The 26,045-nt window shown below is 44.8% G+C and overlaps 1 protein-coding gene across 1 annotated transcript in view; it reads right to left on the minus strand.

Annotated features, from left to right (window-relative positions):
- Nucleotides 1–440: 440 nt before the first annotated feature.
- LOC311134262 (plexin-A1-like) overlaps nucleotides 441–26,045 on the minus strand; it is a 312,099-nt gene continuing 286,494 nt past the window's right edge. Inside the window, exons 23-32 of the mRNA XM_084167885.1 lie at nucleotides 23,492–23,558; nucleotides 21,454–21,600; nucleotides 20,962–21,121; nucleotides 20,716–20,819; nucleotides 12,673–12,769; nucleotides 12,021–12,211; nucleotides 6,353–6,522; nucleotides 5,421–5,633; nucleotides 4,973–5,123; nucleotides 441–4,435 (exon numbers count right to left, since the gene is read on the minus strand). Coding sequence (XP_084024011.1) covers nucleotides 4,340–4,435; nucleotides 4,973–5,123; nucleotides 5,421–5,633; nucleotides 6,353–6,522; nucleotides 12,021–12,211; nucleotides 12,673–12,769; nucleotides 20,716–20,819; nucleotides 20,962–21,121; nucleotides 21,454–21,600; nucleotides 23,492–23,558 — 1,396 coding nt within the window. The 3' untranslated portion in view covers nucleotides 441–4,339. The remainder of the gene's footprint in view (nucleotides 4,436–4,972; nucleotides 5,124–5,420; nucleotides 5,634–6,352; nucleotides 6,523–12,020; nucleotides 12,212–12,672; nucleotides 12,770–20,715; nucleotides 20,820–20,961; nucleotides 21,122–21,453; nucleotides 21,601–23,491; nucleotides 23,559–26,045) is intronic.

Consider the following 26,045-nt stretch of genomic DNA (forward strand, 5'->3'; position numbering starts at 1 on the left):
TTAGGGTTAAGTGCCTTGCTCAAGTGCATGTCAACAGATTTTTCACCTTGTCGGCTCGGGGATTGGAAGTAGCAACCCTTCAGTCTAACCGCTAGCCGACCTGTCGCCCTCTTCCACAGACACAAACAGTAATATAGAGTAATTAATCAATATTCAAACTGTCCCACCAATATGGGATTCTATGTAATTCTATAGATGGCAACCTGTTGCCATACTATTCCAGTAGAGAGATATTAGAAATTATAGACCATACCAGTCAGTATAACAGTATTCTATTTTCAAGCATGCTTTTAACATCATCTTATTGTGAAATTAAGCAAGAGTGAATTCACTCTGGACAAAAATAATTAAAGCCCTCCCCACTACACATATGTGTGTGTGTTTGTGTGCACACTTCTGAACACCAAACAGAAATTCAAAACTCCAATTTATTTAGCAAAAAATGTTTAATCTCTCCTTGATGCGTTTATTTACAAGTAGTACATCTGCAAAATAGGAAATAACACCATATTTACATAATGAACATTAACCTGCACACTTGTGACAGTTGCTTCAAGTCAAACTCTTAAAAATGTATCAGAATTATTGTAAGTAGGAAAAACTCCTCTGCCAGTTTGTCTGAAATTGATCGATGTGTACTTTATTGGATCCTATGCAGTTTTCATTTGGAAAATGTACAGCTACTGAGATTTTGCCACAATTGGAAGAAAATAAATGAGGAAAATAAATTATCAGAATCTTCTCAAACCAGGGCTTGGGAAGGCAATAGTATGAGCAGGCATGACTGGATGGGTCATTTTCGGACAGATTCCCAGACCACAATTAAGCGTGGACTAAAAATCATGCCCATTTGAAAATGTTCCATTGTTCTTCTGAAAGATCTTTTTAGTCCAGGAATAGTCAATATGGGTTCAGGAAACTGCCCTAAACTGTTTGGGCGTAAACGGTTCATGGTCAGCTAACGTGAGTTGATGAGAGATGGACCTTAAGCGGTCACAACAGTTCATAACATGTATGTCGACAGATATAACCATGTTATATTGCATGAGATGGTCAACCAAACGTCAACTGTTTTCTTATTCACGCTTCGTAATGTGGGGATAGCCACAAACCACTTTGACAGTCACTATGCTGTTCCAATGACGGTCTCATTTCAGGCTGCGTCAAGTCTTAGCATCAGTTCCTCCTGATCACATCAAAAGGCCATGATGCTACTTAATGGACATGCTATACATTGTACCACTTCAATGACAACACAAAACATTCGCCATACAAATAAACAGGGACAAATCATGAGATGGGGAGGGAAGAAGAAGCAAAATTATGAAATCTCAGTAGGAACCTTCTAGAAGCAGATCAATTGAAAACTCAAGGCTGTAACATTGAAACAACAACACAGAGAGAAATTCTCCAAACAACAGAGGCAATTTCCTGAGAAATTGAGAATTCAAAAAAATAAAATAAAAAAAAACATGGCAGTGATGGGAGAAGCACACATTAAAGAGTTTGGAAGGGGCACTGAAAGATATAGTCGCAGCAAAAAAGGGAAAGTTGTGTACTCAGGTCATATTTGGGGAGTTTTTTTTTTGCAGTGCGTACGGTAGTTAAAAATTGATGATTATGTCAAGACTCCTTCTAAATGTAATGCTTTTTCACCAACAATTTACTAGTCAGGCACACAGTTGCTTAAAAAGGAACCCTGTTCTGTTTGAAGAAGCTAACTTTGGAGTGTTGTTTGGTCCAAGCACGCTAGTATAAGACACATTTACGGCGTCCATATTAGGAGAGCGTCACACTTATTTTGAGTCTGACACTGTCCTAATATGGACGCCGCATACGTGGTCCCTATAAGGGTTCTGTTTGGCTCTCAAAGAATCACCTGTATAGCCTGGTCCCAGATCTGTTTGTGCGGTCTTGTCAACTCCTATGGTCATTGTCATGCCAAATGTTTGGGTAGACATAACAGATACGGGACCAGGCTAGCACCTGTATATTAACGGTCCGATACGTAGAGAAAGATACAACAGGAACGCAGTACAGCTGTATACATCAATGTCTACATCCAAAATGGCACCCTATTCCCTATATAGAGTATTCGTTTTGATCAGGGCCGTAGTGTACTATACAGGTATTAGGGTGCCATTTGAGACGTACCAAGGTGTCATGTCTATTTACGGGGTGCTTTGTTTTTATTTCTGTACAGAGGAGTGTGGGAAGGAACCTGGCATACAGTGAATTGTAAAAGCATTTATGATATAGTAAAACGATATCGCTGATGGTTTAAAAAATAAGATATGGATTAAAGCAGCAAGTCACTGATTCCATCTGGAAAAGACACAGATGGTTATCTGATGTGATATTTTACACTGATCGTGGAGATCAGAAAATAAACCTTATGTACGGTACTTAAACTTCAGATAAACCAAAGACATCTTCGTCTTCGTCATACTGTGGAACAATTTACACATTGTTGCCAAAAGCTTAATTTCATCATCATCATCATCATCAAATAACTAAAGTAAATACAATTTACAAAATCAAACATCAACAAAAATACATTACAGACCACAGTTTGGTTTTCGGCAAGCAGAGAAAACAGAAGAAAAATAAAATTAAAAATTAAAAATTCGCACCACAAATTCAAACCTCCAAAACTTCAAAAACAGAAGAGAGAGAATTAAAAATCCTCTCAAGAGAAGAGAGAAGTATTGAAAAACAGCTTAAGCCACACATGGCAATAGGGCTTGTTTAGATAGAAACAATGTCCAGGGGCGCTAAGGGATTACTTAGCCTTATGTTGCTAATGAGTGGAGGGGGCCTCCCCCCTCTACAGACCAGACCCCCCTTTGGGTGAGAGCTAAAGCCCCAGCCTGTCTCCGATCTCTGGATTAGGAGAAAAGAAGCAGTCTTTACCACACTACCATCACCTTGCTTATTATCTGCAGAATAGCATTGAGAAGAGATGAGCGAGAAGGGCCCAGGGCTGGAAAAGGCTTTCTGTCTTTCCCCACTTTGTTGTTTCAGACTAAGAGGCTCAGTAAAACCTTATCTGACCCAATTTAGCTATTTCTTTAACCCTTATTCAACCAGGTAAGACATCAGATGTGGTAATGCTAACTGGTTATGGGGTAGCCTATAGATTGTTATTGGTTCAAGTAGTGCAATGCTCTCCATTGGTCAACCACTGTAGGACAAGCTGTCAAATTCTTTAGCCCTGGAAGATGAACATGAACCTTCATACTAGATTCCATCTGAACTGGAAAAGAAGCAATGCTTGCGTGAGTGTGTTTGCTTGTCAAAAACTGAGATTGCAACTTTCTCATACAGAAAAGTGACAATATTATGGGATGGCCTTCTTATGGTAGCCCTAAGGGGCAAAGTACCTTCCTTTCTTTTATTACTTCAACAATTATTTTTCAGTCACTAAGCATGTTCATATTTAAATCATACGGTAGCACATTCCATCTAATAAAATGTCTTTGCACTAAACAACATTCAAAGAAAACATGGCACAGTACAACTTTTTTGTTTCTTTTTTTCGTTCGTTTTTTACTCTTTCTACCTAGATTTTTTTTTGCTGGAAATATCAAATCAAAGTTTCGTTGTTGATGTTTTTTGTGTTTTTTTAATTGTGTTTGTCGGTTAAAAGCTGAAAAATGTTTTAACCATAATATTCATTTCTTAAAAAACGGTAGTTGTATTTATATATAATATCTATATAGTCTTCCTTTGTAAAGTTTTTGTAAATTGTGCAAATTCAGCAGTAACACAGGTGGCTAGAGATCACATAGTGGGTAGTTTATTACAAAAAATAATAAAATAAAAAAATGGGAGAAAAAAAATTCAAGTCATTGATCTTCGACTCCTACAGGAGACATGTGACCCGAGGAGCTTATCTCCCATTGGCTCCGAGGATGCCAAATAATGTTATGTCCAGTTTGTGACGCCAAAATGGAATTCCATTTCAAAATGTCCCATCCTGGCTATACGAGACATGGCTTTGATGACACCAAAACTCAGGAAAACCGACAGAAAATAACTAAAACCATGACAACAGCGACGATAATCAAAATGCTTTTCGGTGATGCTGTCTCTCGGTGTGTGTGCGACGAAACATACAGTGCCCTGGTCTGACACACACATATAGACCCGCATTTACACACACACACACAGGCCCGCCCAGTACTGCTGAATCCCCCCTGTTCTGTCCTTTGCAGTAACTCCATCACATGTTTTAGAGAGGGGGGATTGAAAACCACGCTGTCTGAGTTTAATTTCCTCTGGGTGAGGAGAGAAAGAGAGGAAGATGGAGAAGAGGAGGAGAGTAAGGGTCAGTCCCTCAGCTGGCCAGGGCCATTGTGTTGATGACCTGCTCCAGCTTGCTCCTCAGTCTCTGCCTCCGTGACTGCTCGTCCCTCTCCAAAGCCGTAAGAATCTGAGGATAGACAGAGACAGACAGACAGAGAGAGACAGACAGACCGAGAGACAGAGAGAGAGAGACAGAGAGACAGAGAGAGAGAGACAGAGAGAGAGAGATAGAGAGAGAGAGAGAGAGAGGGAAATAGACATATGGGTGGGGTGAGAGCAAGGAGAGAGAGGGCAAGAAAGCGAGAGAGAGACAAAATGCGAGAGAGAAAGAGGGAGAGAGAGAGAGAGAGGGAGGGGGGGAACAGACAGATGGGTGGGGTGAGAGAGCAAGGAGAGCGAGGGCAAGAAAGCGAGAGAGAGACAAAATTTGAGAGAGAAAGAGTGAGAGAGGGAGAGGGCGAGAGAGAGAGTGAGAGAGGGAGAGGGCGAGAGAGAGAGAGAGGAAGGGAGAGAGATAGGAAGGGAGAAAATACGCAGTGAGAAACATTAGCTTTTACAAAAGCAGTAGTTGAGAGTGACAACTGAGCAGTTCTTCAAATCCAAAGTAGGGTGCAATCCCTTCTAAATAAACAAACAGAACAAAAATGGCTGCCATTGTCCTCACCTCGTCCTTGTACTTGACAATGTAGGAGTAGATTTCGTGCAGGGCGCTCATGCTGTTGAACTGGCTGAGGTGGAGCCGCGACTGCTCCGCCAGGTACGCACTCATGTCCTGGTCACTGATGACGGGCATCCGCGAGATATCTGAGTAGTACCTGAGAGAGAACGGGGGATGGAGAGAGAGAGAGAGAGAGAGAGAGAGAGAGAGAGAGAGAGAGGGAGGGAAGGAATGACGGTGCGAGGGTGGGGGGAATCTTTAAGCAATCACTCTGTCAATCTTTAACTTACACATATCAATTGACCAATGAAAGCAAGTGAGTTGAATTAAGGCAAGCCAAGTTACCAAGCGAGTTCCACGCTGCCAAATGGCAACAGTGTTACTTTCCTACCCTAGTTTTCATTTTCAACCTAATCCATAATGGCCGCCCGCTGAACATAGCCTATTTCCATACCGTTCCACCCAGTTCTTGTAGTTGGGAATGTCTTTAGCGTAGAGCAGCTTGTTGGAGGGCGAGTCTTTGCCCAGCTTGTGTTCTGAGGTGGAGCAGGAGTCCATGAAGGTCTGGGCCACCACAGACAGACAGGCGTCCGTGATGCTGTTCTTGTGGATGTCGAACACAAACTGGGGGTTCTTGATCACGTTCACCCAGAACCGCAGAGGAAGACTGAAGGGGGGAAGAAGAGAGAAAACATCTTAACCTCCACATTACATTCTTCCTAACACTCAACCTCATACTCCACATTACATTCTCCCTAACACTCAACCAGAGGCGGCATGCACCTCAAACATCTACGTGAGGATGGGGGGTGGAGTTGGAGAATATTGAATTTTTCAAACACCTGAATAAAGATTTTTCCTGCAATCTAGAGCCATAATCATTATGCTTAATTCTATGTAAAACTAAATATGCTTCTCTGTATCTCTGCTAAAATCTGGGTAAAAGATTGAAAGGAATGTGAGTCTTATCAGTACATTTAGTTATTGCTTGCTTTTCTAAAGTCTACCAACCTTGCCAGCAGGCATGCCAGCTAAGATAGTTAGACAAGCTACTGTAACTTGATTGATAGCCTGAAATGGCTTCTTGGTAGATAGTTACGAGGTTGGGAACCTATCTGGGCTAGCTAAAGCAAACTACATAAAATTGCTAGGTGGCTAGTAGTATTACAGAGAAAGAAAGAAACAAAAATATATCAATATAAATCTGATGGGGCCCGTGCCCCCTATGGGCATGACGCCTCTGCACTCAACCCCTAAACACTGCAAGGAAAACACTATCATCCACAAACACACTCTTACACCACCTGCCGCACGCATGCTAGTTCCTTCCCCTTCGGTCTCACGCAGACCCAACACACACAAACTGATCCACTCTGACCCACTCACCAGTTGCTCTTCCAGGTGTGCCGTACGTCCAAGTCGGAGATGGAGTGCTTGTCGGCCTGCTCATCCAGGAAGTCAAACATGTACTTGATGGCGAGTGGCAGGGCGCTGCCTCGATGGGCCGTACTGAAGATAGTCTCAAACAGGTCGTCTACAAACTTCTGCAATGTACCCTGTGGAAAGGAGAAAGAGCAGAGAGAGGTTAGGAGATGTGTATCACTGATATCATATAGCTTTGTACTGTACAAATCACTGTTTCTATAAGTTGAAATTGAAAAGTTCCTCTCACTGTGGACACATTTAGACTAAACATATCCTTTGTTCCATATCAGATTATCAACTTTTACACATTATCAAGTAGTCTGTCGTATGGCCCCCTCCCCCTTTTCACACTCCCAAGATGGGGAGAGGACTGTCCGTAATAAAGAGATGCTCTGCTTTTTTGACACCACACACCAAAAAGCAAGTTCTGCAAATCAAATCAAATTGTATTTGTCACATACACGTGTTCAGCAGATGTTATGGCGGGTGTAGCGAAATGCTTGTGCTTCTAGCTCCGACAGTGCAGTAATATCTAAAGAGTAATATCTAACAAATTCACAAAATATATACCCAATACACACAAATCTAAGTAAGGAATGGAAATAAGAATATATACATTTATGGACGAGCAATGACAGAGCGGCATGGACTAAGATACAGTAGAATATTATAGAACACAGTATATACACTGCTCAAAAAAATAAAGGGAACACTTAAACAACACAATGTAACTCCAAGTCAATCACACTTCTGTGAAATCAAACTGTCCACTTAGGAAGCAACACTGATTGACAATACATTTCACATGCTGTTGTGCAAATGGAATAGACAACAGGTGGAAATTATAGGCAATTAGCAAGACACCCCCAATAAAGGACTGGTTTTACAGGTGGTGACCACAGACCACTTCTCAGTTCCTATGCTTCCTGGCTGATGTTTTGGTCACTTTTGAATGCTGGCGGTGCTTTCACTATAGTGGTAGCATGAGACGGAGTCTACAACCCACACAAGTGGCTCAGGTAGTGCAGCTCATCCAGGATGGCACATCAATGCGAGCTGTGGCAAGAAGGTTTGCTGTGTCTGTCAGTGTAGTGTCCAGAGCATGGAGGCGCTACCAGGAGACAGGCCAGTACATCAGGAGACGTGGAGGAGGCCGTAGGAGGGCAACAACCCAGCAGCAGGACTGCTACCTCCGCCTTTGTGCAAGGAGGAGCAGGAGGAGCACTGCCAGAGCCCTGCAAAATGACCTCCAGCAGGCCACAAATGTGCATGTGTCTGCTCAAACGGTCAGAAACAGACTCCATGAGGGTGGTATGAGGGCCCGACATCCACAGGTGGGGGTTGTGCTTACAGCCCAACACCGTGCAGGACGTTTGGCATTTGCCAGAGAACACCAAGATTGGCAAATTCGCCACTGGCGCCCTGTGCTCTTCACAGATGAAAGCAGGTTCACACTGAGCACATGTGACAGAGTCTGGAGACACCGTGGAGAACGTTCTGCTGCCTGCAACATCCTCCAGCATGTTTGGCGGTGGGTCAGTCATGGTGTGGGGTGGCATTTCTTTGGGGGGCCGCACAGCCCTCCATGTGCTCACCAGAGGTAGCCTGACTGCCATTAGGTACCGAGATGAGATCCTCAGACCCCTTGTGAGACCATATGCTGGTGCGGTTGGCCCTGGGTTCCTCCTAATGCAAGACAATGCTAGACCTCATGTGGCTGGAGTGTGTCAGCAGTTCCTGCAAGAGGAAGGCATTGATGCTATGGACTGGCCCGCCCGTTCCCCAGACCTGAATCCAATCTGGGACATCATGTCTCGCTCCATCCACCAACGCCACGTTGAACCACAGACTGTCCAGGAGTTGGCGGATGCTTTAGTCCAGGTCTGGGAGGAGATCCCTCAGGAGACCATCCGCCACTTCATCAGGAGCATGCCCAGGCGTTGTAGGGAGGTCATACAGGCACGTGGAGGCCACACACAGTACTGAGCCTAATTTCGACTTGTTTTAAGGACATTACATCAAAGTTGGATCAGCCTGTAGTGTGGTTTTCCACTTTAATTTTGAGGGTGACTCCAAATCCAGACCTCCATGGGTTGATAAATTTGATTTCCATTGATAATTTTTGTGTGATTTTGTTGTCAGCACATTCAACTATGTAAAGAAAAAAGTATTTAATAAGATTATTTCATTCATTCAGATCTAGGATCTGATATTTTAGTGTTCCCTTTATTTTTTTGAGCAGTGTACATATGAGATGAGTAATGCAAGATATGTAAACATTATTAAATTGACTAGTGTTCCATTTCTTAAAGTGGCCAGTGATTTATATAGGCAGCAGCAGCCTCTAATGTGCTAGCGATTGCTATTTAACAGTCTGATGGCCTTGAGATAGAAGCTGTTTTTCAGTTTCTCTGTCCCAGCTTTGATGCACCTGTACTGACCTCGCCTTCTGGATGATCACGGGATGAACAGGCAGTGGCTCGGGTGGTTGATGTCCTTGATTACCTTTTTGGCCTTCCTGTGACATCGGGTGATGTAGGTGTCCTGGAGGGCGGTTAGTCTGCCCCCAGTAATGCGTTCGGCAGACCGCACCACCCTCTGGAGAGCCCTGCGGTTGCGGGCTGTGCAGTTGCCATACCAGGCGGTGATACAGCCCGACAGGATGCTCTCAATTGTGCATTTGTAAAAGTTTGTGAGGGTTTTAGGTGCCAAGCCAAATTTCTTCAGCCTCCTGAGGTTGAAGAGGCTCTGTTGAGCCTTCTTCACCACACTGTCTGTGTGGGTGGACCATCTCAGTTTGTCAGTGATATGTACGCCAAGGAACTTGAAGCTTTCTACCTTCTCCACTGTGGTCCCGTTGATTTGGATAGGGGGGTGCAACCTCTGCTGTTTCCTGAAGTCCATGATCATCTCCTTTGTTTTGTTGACGTTGAGTGAGAGGTTATTTTCCTGGCACCACACTCCCAGAGCCCTCAACTCCTCCCTGTAGGCTTTCTCGTCATTGTTGGTAATCAAGCCTAATACTGTTGTGTCGTCTGCAAACTTGATGATTGAGTTGGAGGCGTGCTTGGCCACGCAGTCATTGGTGAACAGGGAGTACACGAGGGGTCTGAGCATGCACCCTTGTGGGGCCCCTGTGTTGAGGATCAGTGAAGTGGAGGTGTTGTTTCCTACCTTCACCACCTGGGGGCGGCCCATCAAGAAGTCCAGGACCCAGTTGCACAGGGTGGGGTTTAGACTCAGGGCCTCAAGCTTAATGATAAGCTAGGAGGGTACTATGTTGTTGAATGCTGAGCTATAGTCAATGAACAGCATTCTTAGATAGGTATTCCTCTTGTCCAGACGGGACAGGGCAGTGTGCAGTGTGATGGCGATTGCATCGTCTGTGGATCTATTGGGGCGGTAAGCAAATTGAAGTGGGTCTAGGGTGACAGGTAAGGTAGATGTGATATGATCCTTGACTAGTCTCTCAAAGCACTTCATGATGACAGAGGTGAGCGCTACGGGGCGATAGTCATTTAGTTCAGTTACCTTTGCTTTTTTGGGTACAGGAACAATGGTGGCCATCTTGAAGCATGTGAGGACAGCAGACTGGGATAGGGAGAGATTGAATATGTCCGTAAACACACCAGCCAGCTGGTCTGTGCATGTTCTGAGGACACGGCTAGGTATTCCGTCTGGGCCGGCAGCCTTGCGGGGGTAACATGCTTAAATGTCTTACTCACGTCGGCCACTGAGGAGGAGAGCCCACAGTCCTTGGTAGTGGGCCGCGTCGGTGGCACTGTGTTATCCTCAAAGCGGGCGAAGAAGGTGTTTAGCTTGTCAGCAAGCAAGACGTTGGTGTCGGCGACGTGGCTGGTTTTTCTTTTGTAGTCTGTGATTGTCTGTAGACCCTGCCACATACGTCTCGTGTCTGAGCCGTTGAATTGCGACTCCACTTTGTCTCTATACTGATGTTTTATCCTGTTTAATTGCCTTGCGGAGTCAGTAGCTACACTGTTTGTATTCACGCTTTCAGTTTTGCGCGAATGCTGCCATCTATCCACGGTTTGCAGGCTCTAGTTTCGTCTAATCTTGATTATTGACCAGTCGTGTGGTCCAGTGCTGCAAGGAAAGACCAAGTTAAGCTGCAGCTGGCCCAAAACAGAGCGGCACGTCTTGCTCCGTCTTGCTCTTCATTGTAGTCTCCTGAGTGGCGCAGTGGTCTAAGGCACTGCATCGCAGTGCTAACTGTGCCACTAGAGATCCTGGTTCGAATCCAGGCTCTGTCGCAGCCGGCCGCGACCGGGAGACTCATGGGCGGCGCACAATTGGCCCAGCGTCGTCCAGGGTAGGGGAGGGAATGGCCGGCAGGGATGTAGCTCAGTTGAGAGAGCATGGCGTTTGCAACGCCAGGGTTGTGGGTTCGATTCCCACGGGGGGCCAGTATAAAAAAATATATATATATATATATGTATTCACTAACTGTAAGTCGCTCTGGATAAGAGCGTCTGCTAAATGACTCAAATGTAAATGTAATGTAAATGTAATCAGAGGGCTGATATAAATACTATGCATGCCAGTTTCTCTTGGCTAAGAGTTGAGGAGAGACTGACTGCATCACTTCTTTTTATAATAAACAATGTGTTGAAAATCCCAAATTGTTTGCATAGTCAACTTACAGACACCACTATATACAGAAAGTACCCCTGGCCAAGTCTCCTGTCGTCTTTCCCACTCTCACTGTTCATTCTCCAAACTCTCCAACCCCCGTAGACCTAACCTTGCACTTTTTTACCTGTAGGGAAATCATGAGCTAATGAGAAAACAACAGGAGAGAGAAATCACGAGGGTGAGCAGAAACGGCTTAATGTACTTAGCAAGTGCAAATGAGTGCATAGTGGTGTGGCACGTCCTGCGCCCGGTAAATGATGTGCTATCAACGAGGCATGGAGGAACTGAAAGTAACATGGCCTGCCAGTTGATGTCTCTAGTGCTTCTAGTGCCACAGTACTGGGCCGTTGTGCAACGTTCAGATAGCAATATTGTCTACAATAGGTATGCCTCTGACATGTAGAGTGTCCGCTCTATTCATGGAATTTATATCCCTAACTTTTGTTCCAGCCCAGCACAAACACACCGGATGCAACCAATCAACCCACCACCAAGCCCTTGATTAGTCAAATCAGGTGTGTGTTAGTGCTGGGCTAGAACAAAAACATGCATCCCCTAGGGCTTCCCAATAATCAATTAACAAACATTGTTTTGAGAGTACCAACGGAAGGTTTTAGGGTATAGGAGCTAAGAGAAAGCTCCTCTATCCCCCTTCCCGATTCCAACGATCACCAAACAGCTCAACAGCCAAAGGTCAGGCTGCTAATTAAGACAATGTAGCGTTTGGAAGCTGCACCTACTCATGCAAAAGGTTATGAACAATGTTAATGAGCCTCTGAGTCAGTTGCCGTGGAAACAAAGGTCAATGAGAGAGCTGGCTGTCGGAGGAAACAGGTTTGAGCTGGGATGGTGGGTGTTGTTTACTGGTAGAGAGGGGAGAGGTGTGTGTGAGAGAGCGAGAGTGAGAGAGTGAGAGAGGGAGAGCGAGAGAGAGAGAGAGAGAGAGAGAGAGAGAGAGAGAGAGTGTGCGTGGTACCTTAGTAGCCAATAGCCTGGTCAGGTATATCTCAGAGACCATCTTGCTGCCACGGTCGCCCTCACGCTGGTCCGAGTGGTCGTGGTTCTTGACCAGGTGCCACAGCTTGGTACCACTCTCCAGGTCAGGCGTGATCATGGGTGTCCTAGAACGCAGGCTGTCTGGACTACTGGCCGTCCTCAACATACTCTCTGGATGGGAAAACGGGAGAGAGAGGACATGGTCAGGATTCAGATTAATGCAATATGATGTCAAATCACATAACCAGAGGGTTATATATGAAGAGAAAGAGACGGGGGGGGGGGGGGGGGGGCATCAAGGCAGGGGGAGACAGGCAGAGAGACCCTGGGGAGAGGACACAGACAGGGACTGGACAGTGTGCTTTAGGGTAGTCTCCAGTTACTCTCAGTCCTATGACCAACTTACATAACACACATCACTCCTCTTCACTGTCTAACCTTAATGTCAACACTTGCCACACATTAATTGTTTCTATTGAGATATTTCTAATGTTTAGCTGTGTATTTCTGAAACCTACTCATAAAATAGCACGCACGCGCCCGCACACACCTGCGCACGCACGCACCCGCACACACCCATCTACCCACCTGCCCACCCACACACACCCACACACCCATCCACACCCACACACCGTATCTGTTGAGGGACTTGGTGAAGGTGGAGGAGGTGGAGATGTTGTAGGCAGAGTTCTGCTTGGGCACCAGGGCTATCACTGAGCCGTCCGTCACCTGATTGGGAATACAGGAAACATCATAACAGTTAGAGTTAGACATGCATCTGCACTCTGAATACTTTGCACATGACATACGGTCAGAAAAAGGTTATACACATTGCTACATTGCTGGTGGCTGGAGTGATTGACTAACAATGATGTAACTTTGGATGAATACAACATTTACAGATCGAAAAGATAGAGGTGGGGCTATTTTTATAAAATGTTACTTTCTGTGTCTGTATGACTTTCCACCTTGGTCAGTTTGAATGCCTAGCCCTAAACGTATGCCTAGAAAATGGTATCAAATGTACAGTGGTAAGGATATACCGGCCCCCCTCTGCTCACCCCAGCGCACCTAATAATTTAGCTGACATGTTATCAACTTACGCAGCATCGTATGTGCTAATAATGGGTTGTCTTTAACCTTGATTGGATGACTCAAGTTTCAGACAAGCTCAAGGTATTATGCATTGATCTGAATTTAGCTCCAATAAAATCTACCCTGATTGACATCACACTTACAAATAGACCCCATAAACACACAGCCAGTTGTGTTTGTGGACAAGATATCAATGACCATTTCCCTATTGCCTGTATTACAGATGTAAGACTACCTAAATCCCGTCTGCGCAACATTAACAAAAGGAATTTCAGAAATGTCAATGATCAAGCTTTTTTTGCACGATCTTTGTGACTTGGCGGGTGTACCTGCCATTACTGACCCTAGGTCGGTTCTCGATTATTTCTCGGATATTTTTAACTCTGTTGATGACAAGCATGTTCCCCACAAAGGTTTTAGGGCAGGGATTGGCATCTTTGATGGGAGTGGGGCCATCAAAAAGTTGAACTCATCATGAGGGGCCGCAGTGGCTCGTGGGTCTGCGTATCCACATCCATACACACACATGCAGTCAGAGCCTTTTGGGGGCCCTAAGCGAAGAGGAAGTACATACTGGGATTAACATTAGAACCACTGAAGCAGTCATTTTAAACTGCTCATCAATTTAAACAAGTATTACTCTGCCATTTTTTAAGTCATGCCCCCCTCCGTCCTTGACTTTTCCTAAATAAGTCTATATAACACACTGTCGGTGTTAGAATCTTAATATCACAAACAGAACTGGAGCTATAACCAGTTTTAGGAGGGCATGTCATTTTCGAATGGTTTTCCCCCGTTGGCCCTCCTTCTCCCGACAGTACGGCCTGTTCCCCTCCTTCTCCCGACAGTACGGCCTGTTCCGCTCCTTCTCCCGACAGTACGGCCTGTTCCCCTCCTTCTCCCGACAGTACGGCCTGTTCCCCTCCTTCTCCCGACAGTACGGCCTGTTCCGCTCCTTCTCCCGACAGTACGGCCTGTTCCCCTCCTTCTCCCGACAGTACGGCCTGTTCCGCTCCTTCTCCCGACAGTACGGCCTGTTCCCCTCCTTCTCCCGACAGTACGGCCTGTTCCACTCCTTCTCCCGACAGTACGGCCTGTTCCGCTCCTTCTTCTGACAGTACGGCCTGTTCCGCTCCTTCTCCCGACAGTACGGCCTGTTCCGCTCCTTCTCCCGACAGTACGGCCTGTTCCGCTCCTTCTTCCGACAGTACGGCCTGTTCCGCTCCTTCTCCCGACAGTACGGCCTGTTCCCCTCCTTCTCCCGACAGTACGGCCTGTTCCGCTCCTTCTCCCGACAGTACGGCCTGTTCCACTCCTTCTCCCGACAGTACGGCCTGTTCCACTCCTTCTCCCGACAGTACGGCCTGTTCCGCTCCTTCTTCTGACAGTACGGCCTGTTCCGCTCCTTCTCCCGACAGTACGGCCTGTTCCGCTCCTTCTCCCGACAGTACGGCCTGTTCCGCTCCTTCTTCCGACAGTACGGCCTGTTCCGCTCCTTCTCCCGACAGTGGAATATAGAGTGCACAGTTGATAATCCCCCAGATAATTGCCGCGAAACTGAACCTAAACCAAAACCAATTTCACATATAACAACAGATGAAATAAATGAAGTAAAGTATGATGGGGGACAATGGGTGAGTTGATGAGCGAGGGGAAGTGAATGATGCATAATTATGTATTCACCAATTGTGAATGAACAGGGCAGGCCATTCTATTGTATTGATCTATTCTAATAATAATATGAAAATGGTATGTACCCTATATCAGTCCACCGAATCCAAGCAGTCTTATCAGTCTACTCTGGCCTACTTGGAGTACACGGTGAGAGCGTGAGTAATTTACAATGGCAAGAAGACCAAGAAGAATGAAGGCACATTCTGCGTTTGCGCTGCTACAAGATCTGAATGAAAACGACTCAGCTGGTGGGGAAGAAATGAATCATGACATCTCTGATGATTATTCTTCTGATTCTGAGCCTCAGCCTGAACCTACACCTCTAAGGCCTAAGCGCAAAAAAGCCACAACGTTGCGCACTGAGCAGGTGCCCGCGCCACCACCAAATAAAACAGTGAGACAGGATAGAGGAAGGGACTGCACCGTTTGGATAGAACAAGCCGGTGACAATGCTATGGGCTGATTATCAGCACAAAAATGTCATCACTGAGAGAGCAGTCCCTTCATCTAAAGCAAAAAACAACATCAGCAATGCACTGCAGGAGACACTGCCTGGGATCTGTTTGTTGATGAGATGGAAGCGTTCATTTCAATCCTTTATGTCCGTGGAGCATTCGGTGGAAAGAGCGTATATTTGGAGAGATTCTGGTCAGACATGTATCGGATACTTTTCTTTGGAGAAACCATGTCACGGGACCGCTTGAGAGAGATCATGCGTTACCTCCATTTTGATGACAAAGAAACAGACAAATTTGCCATGGTATCCGACATATACAGTGGGGAAAAAAAGTATTTAGTCAGCCACCAATTGTGCAAGTTCTCCCACTTAAAAAGATGAGAGAGGCCTGTAATTTTCATCATAGGTACACGTCAACTATGACAGACAAAATGAGATTTTTTTTTTCAGAAAATCACATTGTAGGATTTTTAATGAATTTATTTGCAAATTATGGTGCAAAATAAGTATTTGGTCAATAACAAAAGTTTCTCAATACTTTGTTATATACCCTTTGTTGGCAATGACACAGGTCAAACGTTTTCTGTAAGTCTTCACAAGGTTTTCACACACTGTTGCTGGTATTTTGGCCCATTCCTCCATGCAGATCTCCTCTAGAGCAGTGATGTTTTGGGGCTGTCGCTGGGCAACACAGACATTCAACTCCCTCCAAAGATTTTCTATGGGGTTGAGATCTGGAGACTGGCTAGGCCACTCCAGGACCTTGAAATGCTTCTTACGAAGCCACTCCTTCGTTGCCCGGGCGGTGTGTTTGGGATCATTGTCATGCTGAAAGACCCAGCCACGTTTCATCTTCAATGCCCTTGCTGATGGAAGGAGGTTTTCACTCAAAATCTCATGATACATGGCCCCATTCATTCTTTCCTTTACACGGATCAGTTGTCCTGGTCCCTTTGCAGAAAAACAGCACCAAAGCATGATGTTTCCACCCCCATGCTTCACAGTAGGTATGGTGTTCTTTGGATGCAACTCAGCATTCTTTGTCCTCCAAACACGACGAGTTGAGTTTTTACCAAAAAGTTCTATTTTGGTTTCATCTGACCATATGACATTCTCCCAATCCTCTTCTGGATCATCCAAATGCACTCTAGCAAACTTCAGACGGGCCTGGACATGTACTGGCTTAAGCAGGATTTGAGTCCCTGGCGGCGTAGTGTGTTACTGATGGTAGGCTTTGTTACTTTGGTCCCAGCTCTCTGCAGGTCATTCACTAGGTCCCCCTGTGTGGTTCTGGGATTTTTGCTCACCGTTCTTGTGATCATTTTGACCCCACAGGGTGAGATCTTGCGTGGAGCCCCAGATCGAGGGAGATTATCAGTGGTCTTGTATGTCTTCCATTTCCTAATAATTGCTCCCACAGTTGATTTCTTCAAACCAAGCTGCTTACCTATTGCAGATTCAGTCTTCCCAGCCTGGTGCAGGTCTACACATTTTTTTTCTGGTGTCCTTTGACAGCTTTTTGGCCTTGGCCATAGTGGAGTTTGGAGTGTGACAGTTTGAGGTTGTGGACAGGTGTCTTTTATACTGATAACAAGTTCAAACAGGTGCCATTAATAAAGGTAACGAGTGGCGGACAGAGGAGCCTCTTAAAGAAGAAGTTACAGGTCTGTGAGAGCCAGAAATCTTGCTTGTTTGTAGGTGACCAAATACTTATTTTCCACCATAATTTGCAAATAAATTCATAAAAAATCCTACAATGTGATTTTCTGGATTTTTTTTTCTAAATTTGTCTGTCATAGTTGACGTGTACCTATGATGAAAATTACAGGCCTCTCTCATATTTTTAAGTGGGAGAACTTGCACAATTGGTGGCTGACTAAATACTTTTTTCCCCCACTGTATACTATTTTTGACTGCTGTCATATCGACACATATTCATTATAATGCCATTATTGCTTTTGTACTGACTTTCACTATTTATCAAGCACACTTGCCACTTATAATTATGTTTAGGCTACTGATGTTTTCATCATTTGACCATGCATCTTGGTGGTTGGGGTATTTTGGGGTATTTCTTTTTATTTTGTCACTATAAAAATAAGCTGTTACACTACTCCAGCACATATGCTTTCTGTTTTATAGTTGTAACAAAGGCCCTCCACTAATACAATTGATTGAATACTTGATTTAAAAAATAAATAATTATATAGCCTACAATACCATAATCTAATGTTACCTTAGACCTTCATAAACACAACCAAAATATATTTTTTGCGGTAGCATACTATATATGACATTTATTAATTACACTGCTAGAATGTTGCAGTCAAAATGACTGTTCGTTTGCTTGAAGGGGCGTACCTCGAGGCCCAGCGGTTCTAGTGTTAAACATGGAAAGCTGCGCATGTACTTCCTCTTCACAAGGGCGGAAACCCTAGCGACAAATAACTACCGCATTATATCAATGCTTTCGTGTCTGGCCTAAATACAGTGGGGAAAAAAAAGTATTTAGTCAGCCACCAATTGTGCAAGTTCTCCCACTTAAAAAGATGAGAGAGGCCTGTAATTTTCATCATAGGTACACGTCAACTATGACAGACAAAATGAGATTTTTTTTTTTCAGAAAATCACATTGTAGGATTTTTAATGAATTTATTTGCAAATTATGGTGGAAAATAAGTATTTGGTCAATAACAAAAGTTTCTCAATACTTTGTTATATACCCTTTGTTGGCAATGACACAGGTCAAACGTTTTCTGTAAGTCTTCACAAGGTTTTCACACACTGTTGCTGGTATTTTGGCCCATTCCTCCATGCAGATCTCCTTCTAGAGCAGTGATGTTTTGGGGCTGTCACTGGGCAACACGGACTTTCAACTCCCTCCAATGATTTTCTATGGCGTTGAGATCTGGAGACTGGCTAGGCCACTCCAGGACCTTGAAATGGTTCTTACGAAGCCACTCCTTCGTTGCCCGGGCGGTGTGTTTGGGATCATTGTCATGCTGAAAGACCCAGCCACGTTTCATCTTCAATGCCCTTGCTGATGGAAGGAGGTTTTCACTCAAAATCTCACGATACATGGCCCCATTCATTCTTTCCTTTACACGGATCAGTCGTCCTGGTCCCTTTGCAGAAAAACAGCCCCAAAGCATGATGTTTCCACACCCATGCTTCACAGTAGGTATGGTGTTCTTTGGATGCAACTCAGCATTCTTTGTCCTCCAAACACGACGAGTTGAGTTTTTACCAAAAAGTTCTATTTTGGTTTCATCTGACCATATGACATTCTCCCAATCCTCTTCTGGATCATCCAAATGCACTCTAGCAAACTTCAGACGGGCCTGGACATGTACTGGCTTAAGCAGGGGGACAAGTCTGGCACTGCAGGATTTGAGTCCCTGGCGGCGTAGTGTGTTACTGATGGTAGGCTTTGTTACTTTGGTCCCAGCTCTCTGCAGGTCATTCACTATGTCCCCCCGTGTGGTTCTGGGATTTTTGCTCACCGTTCTTGTGATCATGTTGACCCCCCGGGGTGAGATCTTGCGTGGAGCCCCAGATCTAGGGATATTATCAGTGGTCTTGTATGTCTTCCATTTCCTAATAATTGCTCCAACAGTTGATTTCTTCAAACCAAGCTGCTTACCTATTGCAGATTCAGTCTTCCCAGCCTGGTGCAGGTCTACAATTTTGTTTCTGGTGTCCTTTGACAGCTCTTTGGTCTTGGCCATAGTGGAGTTTGGAGTGTGACTGTTTGAGGTTGTGGACAGGTGTCTTTTATACTGATAACAAGTTCAAACAGGTGCTATTAATACAGGTAACGAGTGGAGGTCAGAGGAGCCTCTTAAAGAAGAAGTTACAGGTCTGTGAGAGCCAGAAATCTTGCTTGTTTGTAGGTGACCAAATACTTATTTTCCACCATAATTTGCAAATAAATTCATTAAAAATCCTACAATGTGATTTTCTGGATATTTTTTCTCAATTTGTCTGTCATAGTTGACGTGTACCTATGATGACAATTACAGGCCTCTCTCATCTTTTTAAGTGGGAGAACTTGCACAATTGGTGGCTGACTAAATACTTTTTTCCCCCCACTGTATTTAAATAGTTGATAAAAATCTACTTTGCTCCGTAACCAGGAAATGTATCATGAATTCATATCAATCAGGATTTAGACAAGGTCATAGTATCATCTCAGCTGCATCCTTTGTTGATAAAAAGCAGCATTGTTTATTGACCTGTCTAAGGCTTTTGACACTGTGGATGACTCATTGTTATTGCACATGTTGGACTTGATAACGGCGCATGGGGTTGGTAAAACTAATTACATTATGGACAGATCTCAATGTATAGTTGCTGACTGTGTCAATTCGCAGTTCCTCGAGGTCACTAAAGGAGTTCCTCAAGGGTCAATTTTAGTACCTGTACTATTCACATTGTATAAACAATATTGGTTCCTTAGTGAAAAACTGTAAACTTCACTTTTATGCTGATGGCACTGTGTTGTACTCTACTGCCTCCTCTGTGAACCAGGCTATAGCTGATCTTCAAGTACTGTGTTAGATGATGTGGTAGAGATGAGTGAGAAGAGGACTGGAGTTAGAGAAATCCTAATTGACACAACTTCTAAGCGTATACTAACCCATGATCAGTCATACCGCCTCTCCACTGATGGGGAACATCGAGTGAAACCCAGTATAGACAAATGTATTGAAGACTACAAGAACTACATCACAAACTTCACCGTGTCCTTGCCTGCAGAAGTTGAACCACTTGAACTAATTCTGAGGGGAGATCCATTCCTGTTGGAAGATCTGGAATAGCTGACATCCTGAGAGGTGGCTATGGACACCAAGATCAAGGGATATCGATACAGCAGATACTGTGCCATACTAACGAGAGATGGCTGGTGTGTTAAGTGCACTGGACACCAATCTCACCAGCACTAGCGTCACAGTCTGAAGTTCACTTTACAAGCTCCAGGTCTCAAGCAAGGTGACATAAGTATTCAACAAGCAACCTCTGTTACACAGGTGCACTGGCTGCATACAACAAGCTCAATGACTGAAGTTTTTATTGGTGTGATAGCAATAATCTCTGTATAAGCCTATAGTATTAAAGTTGTATGAATTTCCATGTAAATTGACAAAGTACAGTATATCGTATAGTATCATACGATGGCATTTTATTCAGTATTTATTTCCTTGTTTTCCCTCATACACACAATTATTCAATGTATTATTCATTACAGTTAAGATAAGAGACTCTTTATTCATCCCTGAGGGGAAATTGATTATATGACACCCATGAATTTCGGGCTACAGACGCCAAGGGATGTTTGAGTGATCCCCTATGTTGATTTGTAATATTTGTATACATAAAAATAAAATGTGATTGATTGATTAAAAACACATTATTTTATCAACTTTGAGACCAAAACCATGAGACTTGCCTGGTAGTGGGCCAGTGTGTTGAGTCTCTTCCAGTCATTGTCTATCTTGGTGGTGACGTCCTCATCCTGGAGAATGATCCTGGCCATCCTGCCCTGACGCCACTCTGAACACACACCGAACAGAGAGAGAGGGTGTGTTAGTGTCTGTTGAGTGACTCCAGATTTGTTGGGGAGTATGTTAAGTGTATTATGGCATGTTGGCTTGGGTTGTGTGTGTATGTGCGTACGTTCATTTGTGTCCCTTACCCAGGTCCATATCTCCAGCCTTGGGTCTCTGGGAGTAAGGGCTGCCCTTAAACACAGCATCTAGCAGCTTCTCCTTCACCTGGGTCACCGTGTCACAGTTCAGCCCCTTCACTGTCACCTCCGGGGCATTCTCGTTCTCCGGGTTCACACAGTGCAAAGTCTTGGGGGGAGGGGGGGGGGGGGGGGGGGAGATCAAAGGTCAGATTGGGGATGGGGAAGACTCACAGGACTAGAGGCTTGAAGCAGAGTGATTAGTGTGGAAGACGTGAGGTGAACCGCATACACTGTGTGAAACACGAAAGTTCAGCTACTTCAGCTGAAATAACATCTGTAGTCGCTTCATTGACACGTGTGCTCTTGTAGGTAGCTACCTACTGTATTACCTAGCTAGCCAGACGAATGGTTCTAAGAGCAATGCATGTACTCAGTCAGAGAGATAATGTAAAAGTGTCTCGTTTATTTCTGTGATTCAAGCTGTGTTGTGGTACTGACCAGGGTCTTGTAGTCGATCTGCTGTCTGATGAGCTTGTCCTCACTGAGGGAGTAGCGAGCCTCTCCTGTAATTGAGTCTATAGGCCCCTTCTCCATCTGCTGCTTGATCGCACAGTACAGCATGAACAGGGGTTCTCCAGCACACTCCTACACACAGGGTACACAGTATAACATCAACAGTGCGCGCGCACACACACACACACACACACACACACACACAATAAGCATAGTATATCATAAGCTGACAGGGGCCAGTATCCCATCTGTCTGTCATTTCAGCATCTCAAAACCAATAGGAAATACTGTAGACTTGAATGACGACATTCAAGACAATGAGTATGCTTCCTTATTTGAGAAAAAACTGCACTCAAGTGCATTCCAATCTGCTGTTGGCTACACAGTGCCACACAGCTAAACCATAGGGCCTAGCCCCTCGCTTACCCATTCAACAGCTATTGGTGCAGTGACAAGTGACCCACTCCAGAGTAGTATTTTCTCCCTTGTGCATTTTAACCCGGGGAAAAACTGTCTTTAACAAGGTAGAACGTTTTAAAATGTACACTCAGCTTGGAGAAAACGAACAGCCTTATAACAAGGTAGAACGTTTTAAAATGTACACTCAGCTTGGGGAAAACGTACAGCCTTATAACAAGGTAGAACGTTTTAAAATGTACACTCAGCTTGCGGAAAACGTTCAGCCTTATAACAAGGTAGAACGTTTTAAAATGTACACTCAGCTTGGGGAAAACGTACAGCCTTATAACAAGGTAGAACGTTTTAAAATGTACACTCAGCTTGGGGAAAACGTTGGGAGAACGCTAGTGGCAGTTGATAGAGGAGTTAATGGAAGGTTAACGAGTCCTGAGTGAAAAGTGCTGGAGAAGCACTCTGCTGCTTGAAATGTGTCAACGAGGCAATGCAAGGCGGTCGGGCTGGAGGGCCTCTCACCCTCCCGCTTGCTTTCCTCCTCTTTTCCCTCTATCGGTCCGACTACCACTTAGCACAGTGACTCTCACCTCCAACTACAACTGTTTCTTTACTTTCTGTTTTTCTTCTCCTTTCCTTGAGATTTAATATGTATCAATTCAGAGCAAAAAATAGTTTGAAAGTGCCGGTGAACAACCCAACGTGTATAGAGCTTCCCCTAGTAATCTTTGTGGCGTTCTACACTCTTCCTCCTTCCTGCTGCTCCCACCTCGTTATCGTCTGCACTAATTAAACAGACAGCTGTTAACGAGACGTACACACACCCTCTAGTAGCTTGGAAACCAGCTATTATGGGTTGCTTTTGATGGACCTAGCCAAAAATGTGGACCACACGCTTGGCATGACCCCTAGAGGTGTTGAAGAAGCTGTCCAGTAGGATGCCAGTTTTTACAAACACCAGTCTGAACGGAAATGAAAAACAACAACTAATTGAAAGAAAGAGTTACGATCACTCGTGCCACACAGATGCATGGCTGTCTGATGCACTCTCTCCATTCCAATAAGCCTCAAATCTGAAGAACGCGCACGCGTACACACTCACTTTCTCTCTGTGGCTCTCTAGAAAACCCTGAAAGGGGTTATGAAGAAAGAGGCGTTTGCATGTCAGGATACGCAGACGACGAAAACACATGCACACGAACAAACAGTCACACCTTGTTTTTTACGACTGAGTAGAGAGAAGTTGGAACATGAAAGGTAGAGAGATGTAAAGGATAGGAACCTTCTCCCCGTGCCTTATCTGCTCCTGCAACTGGGAGACACTGACGTTTAACCGGTTCGCTAACTTCCCTAGCGCTCTTTCATTCTCCATCAGCACAACCAGCATTAGCGAATAACATAAGCGTAGCACGCTTAAAAAGCCTGTTTGGCACGGCTGCAGGTGCATGTTCATTAAGGCATGCAATGAAAAACGTTTCAAAACGTTTCAATACGTAAAGTGAAAATAAGCATATCTTATTGGATGATTCCAGGTTGTCCCTCTCTGTTTCAGTCAATTTTCCTCGGTTGCTGCCTAATGAACACAACCCGAGTGCATCATTGACAGACTTACCTTGAGGAACTTGTAGAGAAGGAACGTGAACCAGTTGGTGAGCATCTTCTCAGCCACCGACTCCGTCCTATAGGAGAGCGGAGTAGAGAGAAAGGGAGAGAGAGAAGGAGAAATTTAGTCAAATGTCATGTTCTGGCATGGCAAAGAGTTAAACGTCCATAACACAGGACTGATAGAGGAACGACTGTACAAGGCAACTGACTGTACAAGGGTTTGAGATTTTCCTCCTAGTAACAAGCGACCCAACAACCTTAGTGTTTTGTTGCTAGTACCTGAAAGCGAATAGAAACCACTATCCCGGGAAAAGGTATTTAACACGGACGATCACTTACATGAAATTATTCCACTTAAAGCGGTTAGGTTATATCCTTCAATTACACCCAACCCCCTTCTCTCCACACACAAACATATTAACTCGAATAACAAAAACCACAGTTCTTTGCATTTTTTCACTAAAGCAAACCCACCAATCTTCATTAAAAACAAAGCAATTAGTCTAATTTGTTAACTTCTCTCGCTAATCACCAACCTGGAGAGTAATGAGGGGCCTCCAGAAAGAAAGTTAAAAGCACACAAGTAATAAAAGGCATGGTAATTAATGTGACTTACTACGTCTAATACAAAGGAACAGAGACGAGGGAAGTGTGTGTCCTCTACCTCTCTCTCTCTCCATCGCATTATAACCACTATATCTCTTGAATAATACATTCCCTATGGCTATGATTACTCAGAAAATGATGAATCAAGGGCTGTGTGTGTGTGTGTGTGTGTGTGTGTGTGTGTGTGTGGTCAGATGCCAGCTAGCGGGTTATCCAGGGTTGAGACTGGGAGCAGAAATTGTAGGAAGAAAAGTTATTAAATCCATTTCCTAGAAATGACTGCTGACTGTTGAGATCTGTTTGATGTGTTTTTATTCCTTCCTTCCTTCCTTCCTTCCTTCCTTCCTTCCTTCCTTCCTTCCTTCCTTCCTTCCTTCCTTCCTTCCTTCCTTCCTTCCTTCCTTCCTTCCTTCCTTTCCAAACAGTAGAGGAGAGGTAGAAAAGAGAGAGGAGAGAGGGAGAAGAGAGGAGAGGGAGAAGAGAGGAGAGCAGAGGAGAGGGAGAGGAGAGGAGAGGGAGAGGAGAGCAGAAGAGAGGGAGAAGAGAGGAGAGGGAGGAGAGGGAGAAGAGAGGGAGGAGAGGGAGAAGAGAGGGAGGAGAGGGAGAAGAGAGGAGAGGGAGAAGAGAGGTAGAAGAGAGAGGGAGAAGAGAGGAGAGGGAGGAGAGAGGTAGAAGAGAGAGGGAGAAGAGAGGAGAGCAGAGCAGAGGAGAGGGAGAAGAGAGGAGAGGGAGAAGAGGAGAGGTAGAAGAGAGAGAGGAGAAGAGAGGAGAGGGAGAAGAGAGGAGAGGGAGAAGAGAGGAGAGGGAGAAGAGGAGAGGTAGAAGAGAGAGAGGAGAAGAGAGGAGAGCAGAGGAGAGGGAGAAGAGAGGAGAGGGAGAAGAGAGGAGAGGGAGAAGAGAGGAGAGGGAGAAGAGAGGAGAGCAGAGGAGAGGGTGAAGAGAGTAGAGGAGAGGTAGAAGAGAGAGGGAGAAGAGAGGAGAGCAGAGCAGAGGAGAGGGAGAAGAGAGAGAGGAGAGAGACAGGTAAAAAGTAGAGTGGACCAGGACAGAACATGCTTTTGGCCACTACCTGACCTGATACTAGTGGACAACAACTCCTTAATAATCAGGCTAAGTGTGTGTGTGCGAGCGCTCGCCTGTGTGTCATCTTCATATTACTGGGGACAGAGTAACCATGACAGCGTATTGCCACATCTCTCCAGAGGACCTTTTAGTGACATCATGCCAATTTCACCGCGGCAGCAGACTGGCTCAACATCGTTTATTTGATTAGATTTTAATTACATATCTCTCAGTGGAGACGGGAAAACATCCAGTTTTTATCATTTCATGTTTAATTCCCATTTATGTGGAGCTGGTTCATTTCTCTCTCTTTATGTGTCTCCATAATTTATTCTTCACGTCTCTCTCAGTCTCTCCCCTTTTCTGCCTTAACATTCCATTCTCTCTCCCTCTCCTCATTTCTCTCTTTCTATCTCTCTTTCTTGCTTGACCTCACTCTACCTCCATCTTTCTCCGTCTGTAATCTGTCCTTCGTAATTTGTCCAAGTGCTCTGTTTCTTCCTCCCTCTCTCTCTCCTCCCTCTCTCCACCAGTGTCAGTCTTTCCCTCACTTTCGGCACTCCACACCCACACCTCCTTTCAGGCTTTCTCCTCCCTCCCTCCCTCCATCTGTTTGGCTTAGTAGTTCTTTCTGCCCTGTGTGGCTGGCTGTCTGTGTGTCTGGGCCCCCTCAGGGAGACTGTGTGTTCAGGGGTGTAATCCTTCCTGACAGAGACAGGGCTGAGGTGGAGAGGAGTGGGGGAGAGGTACTGCATTCACCTCAGGCGGACCTAAAATACTAAAAGGTGGGCTACAGTTACTGGCCGTCTACAGTGACCCTCTATAGTCTCAGCACACATTACAATGGCTAACTGCTAACTAAAACGGCTAACTTGTTCACTCCTAATCTCTGT

This window comes from Coregonus lavaretus (genome assembly GCF_964263955.1).
Source record: "Coregonus lavaretus genome assembly, chromosome: 8".
Taxonomy (NCBI): domain Eukaryota; kingdom Metazoa; phylum Chordata; class Actinopteri; order Salmoniformes; family Salmonidae; genus Coregonus; species Coregonus lavaretus.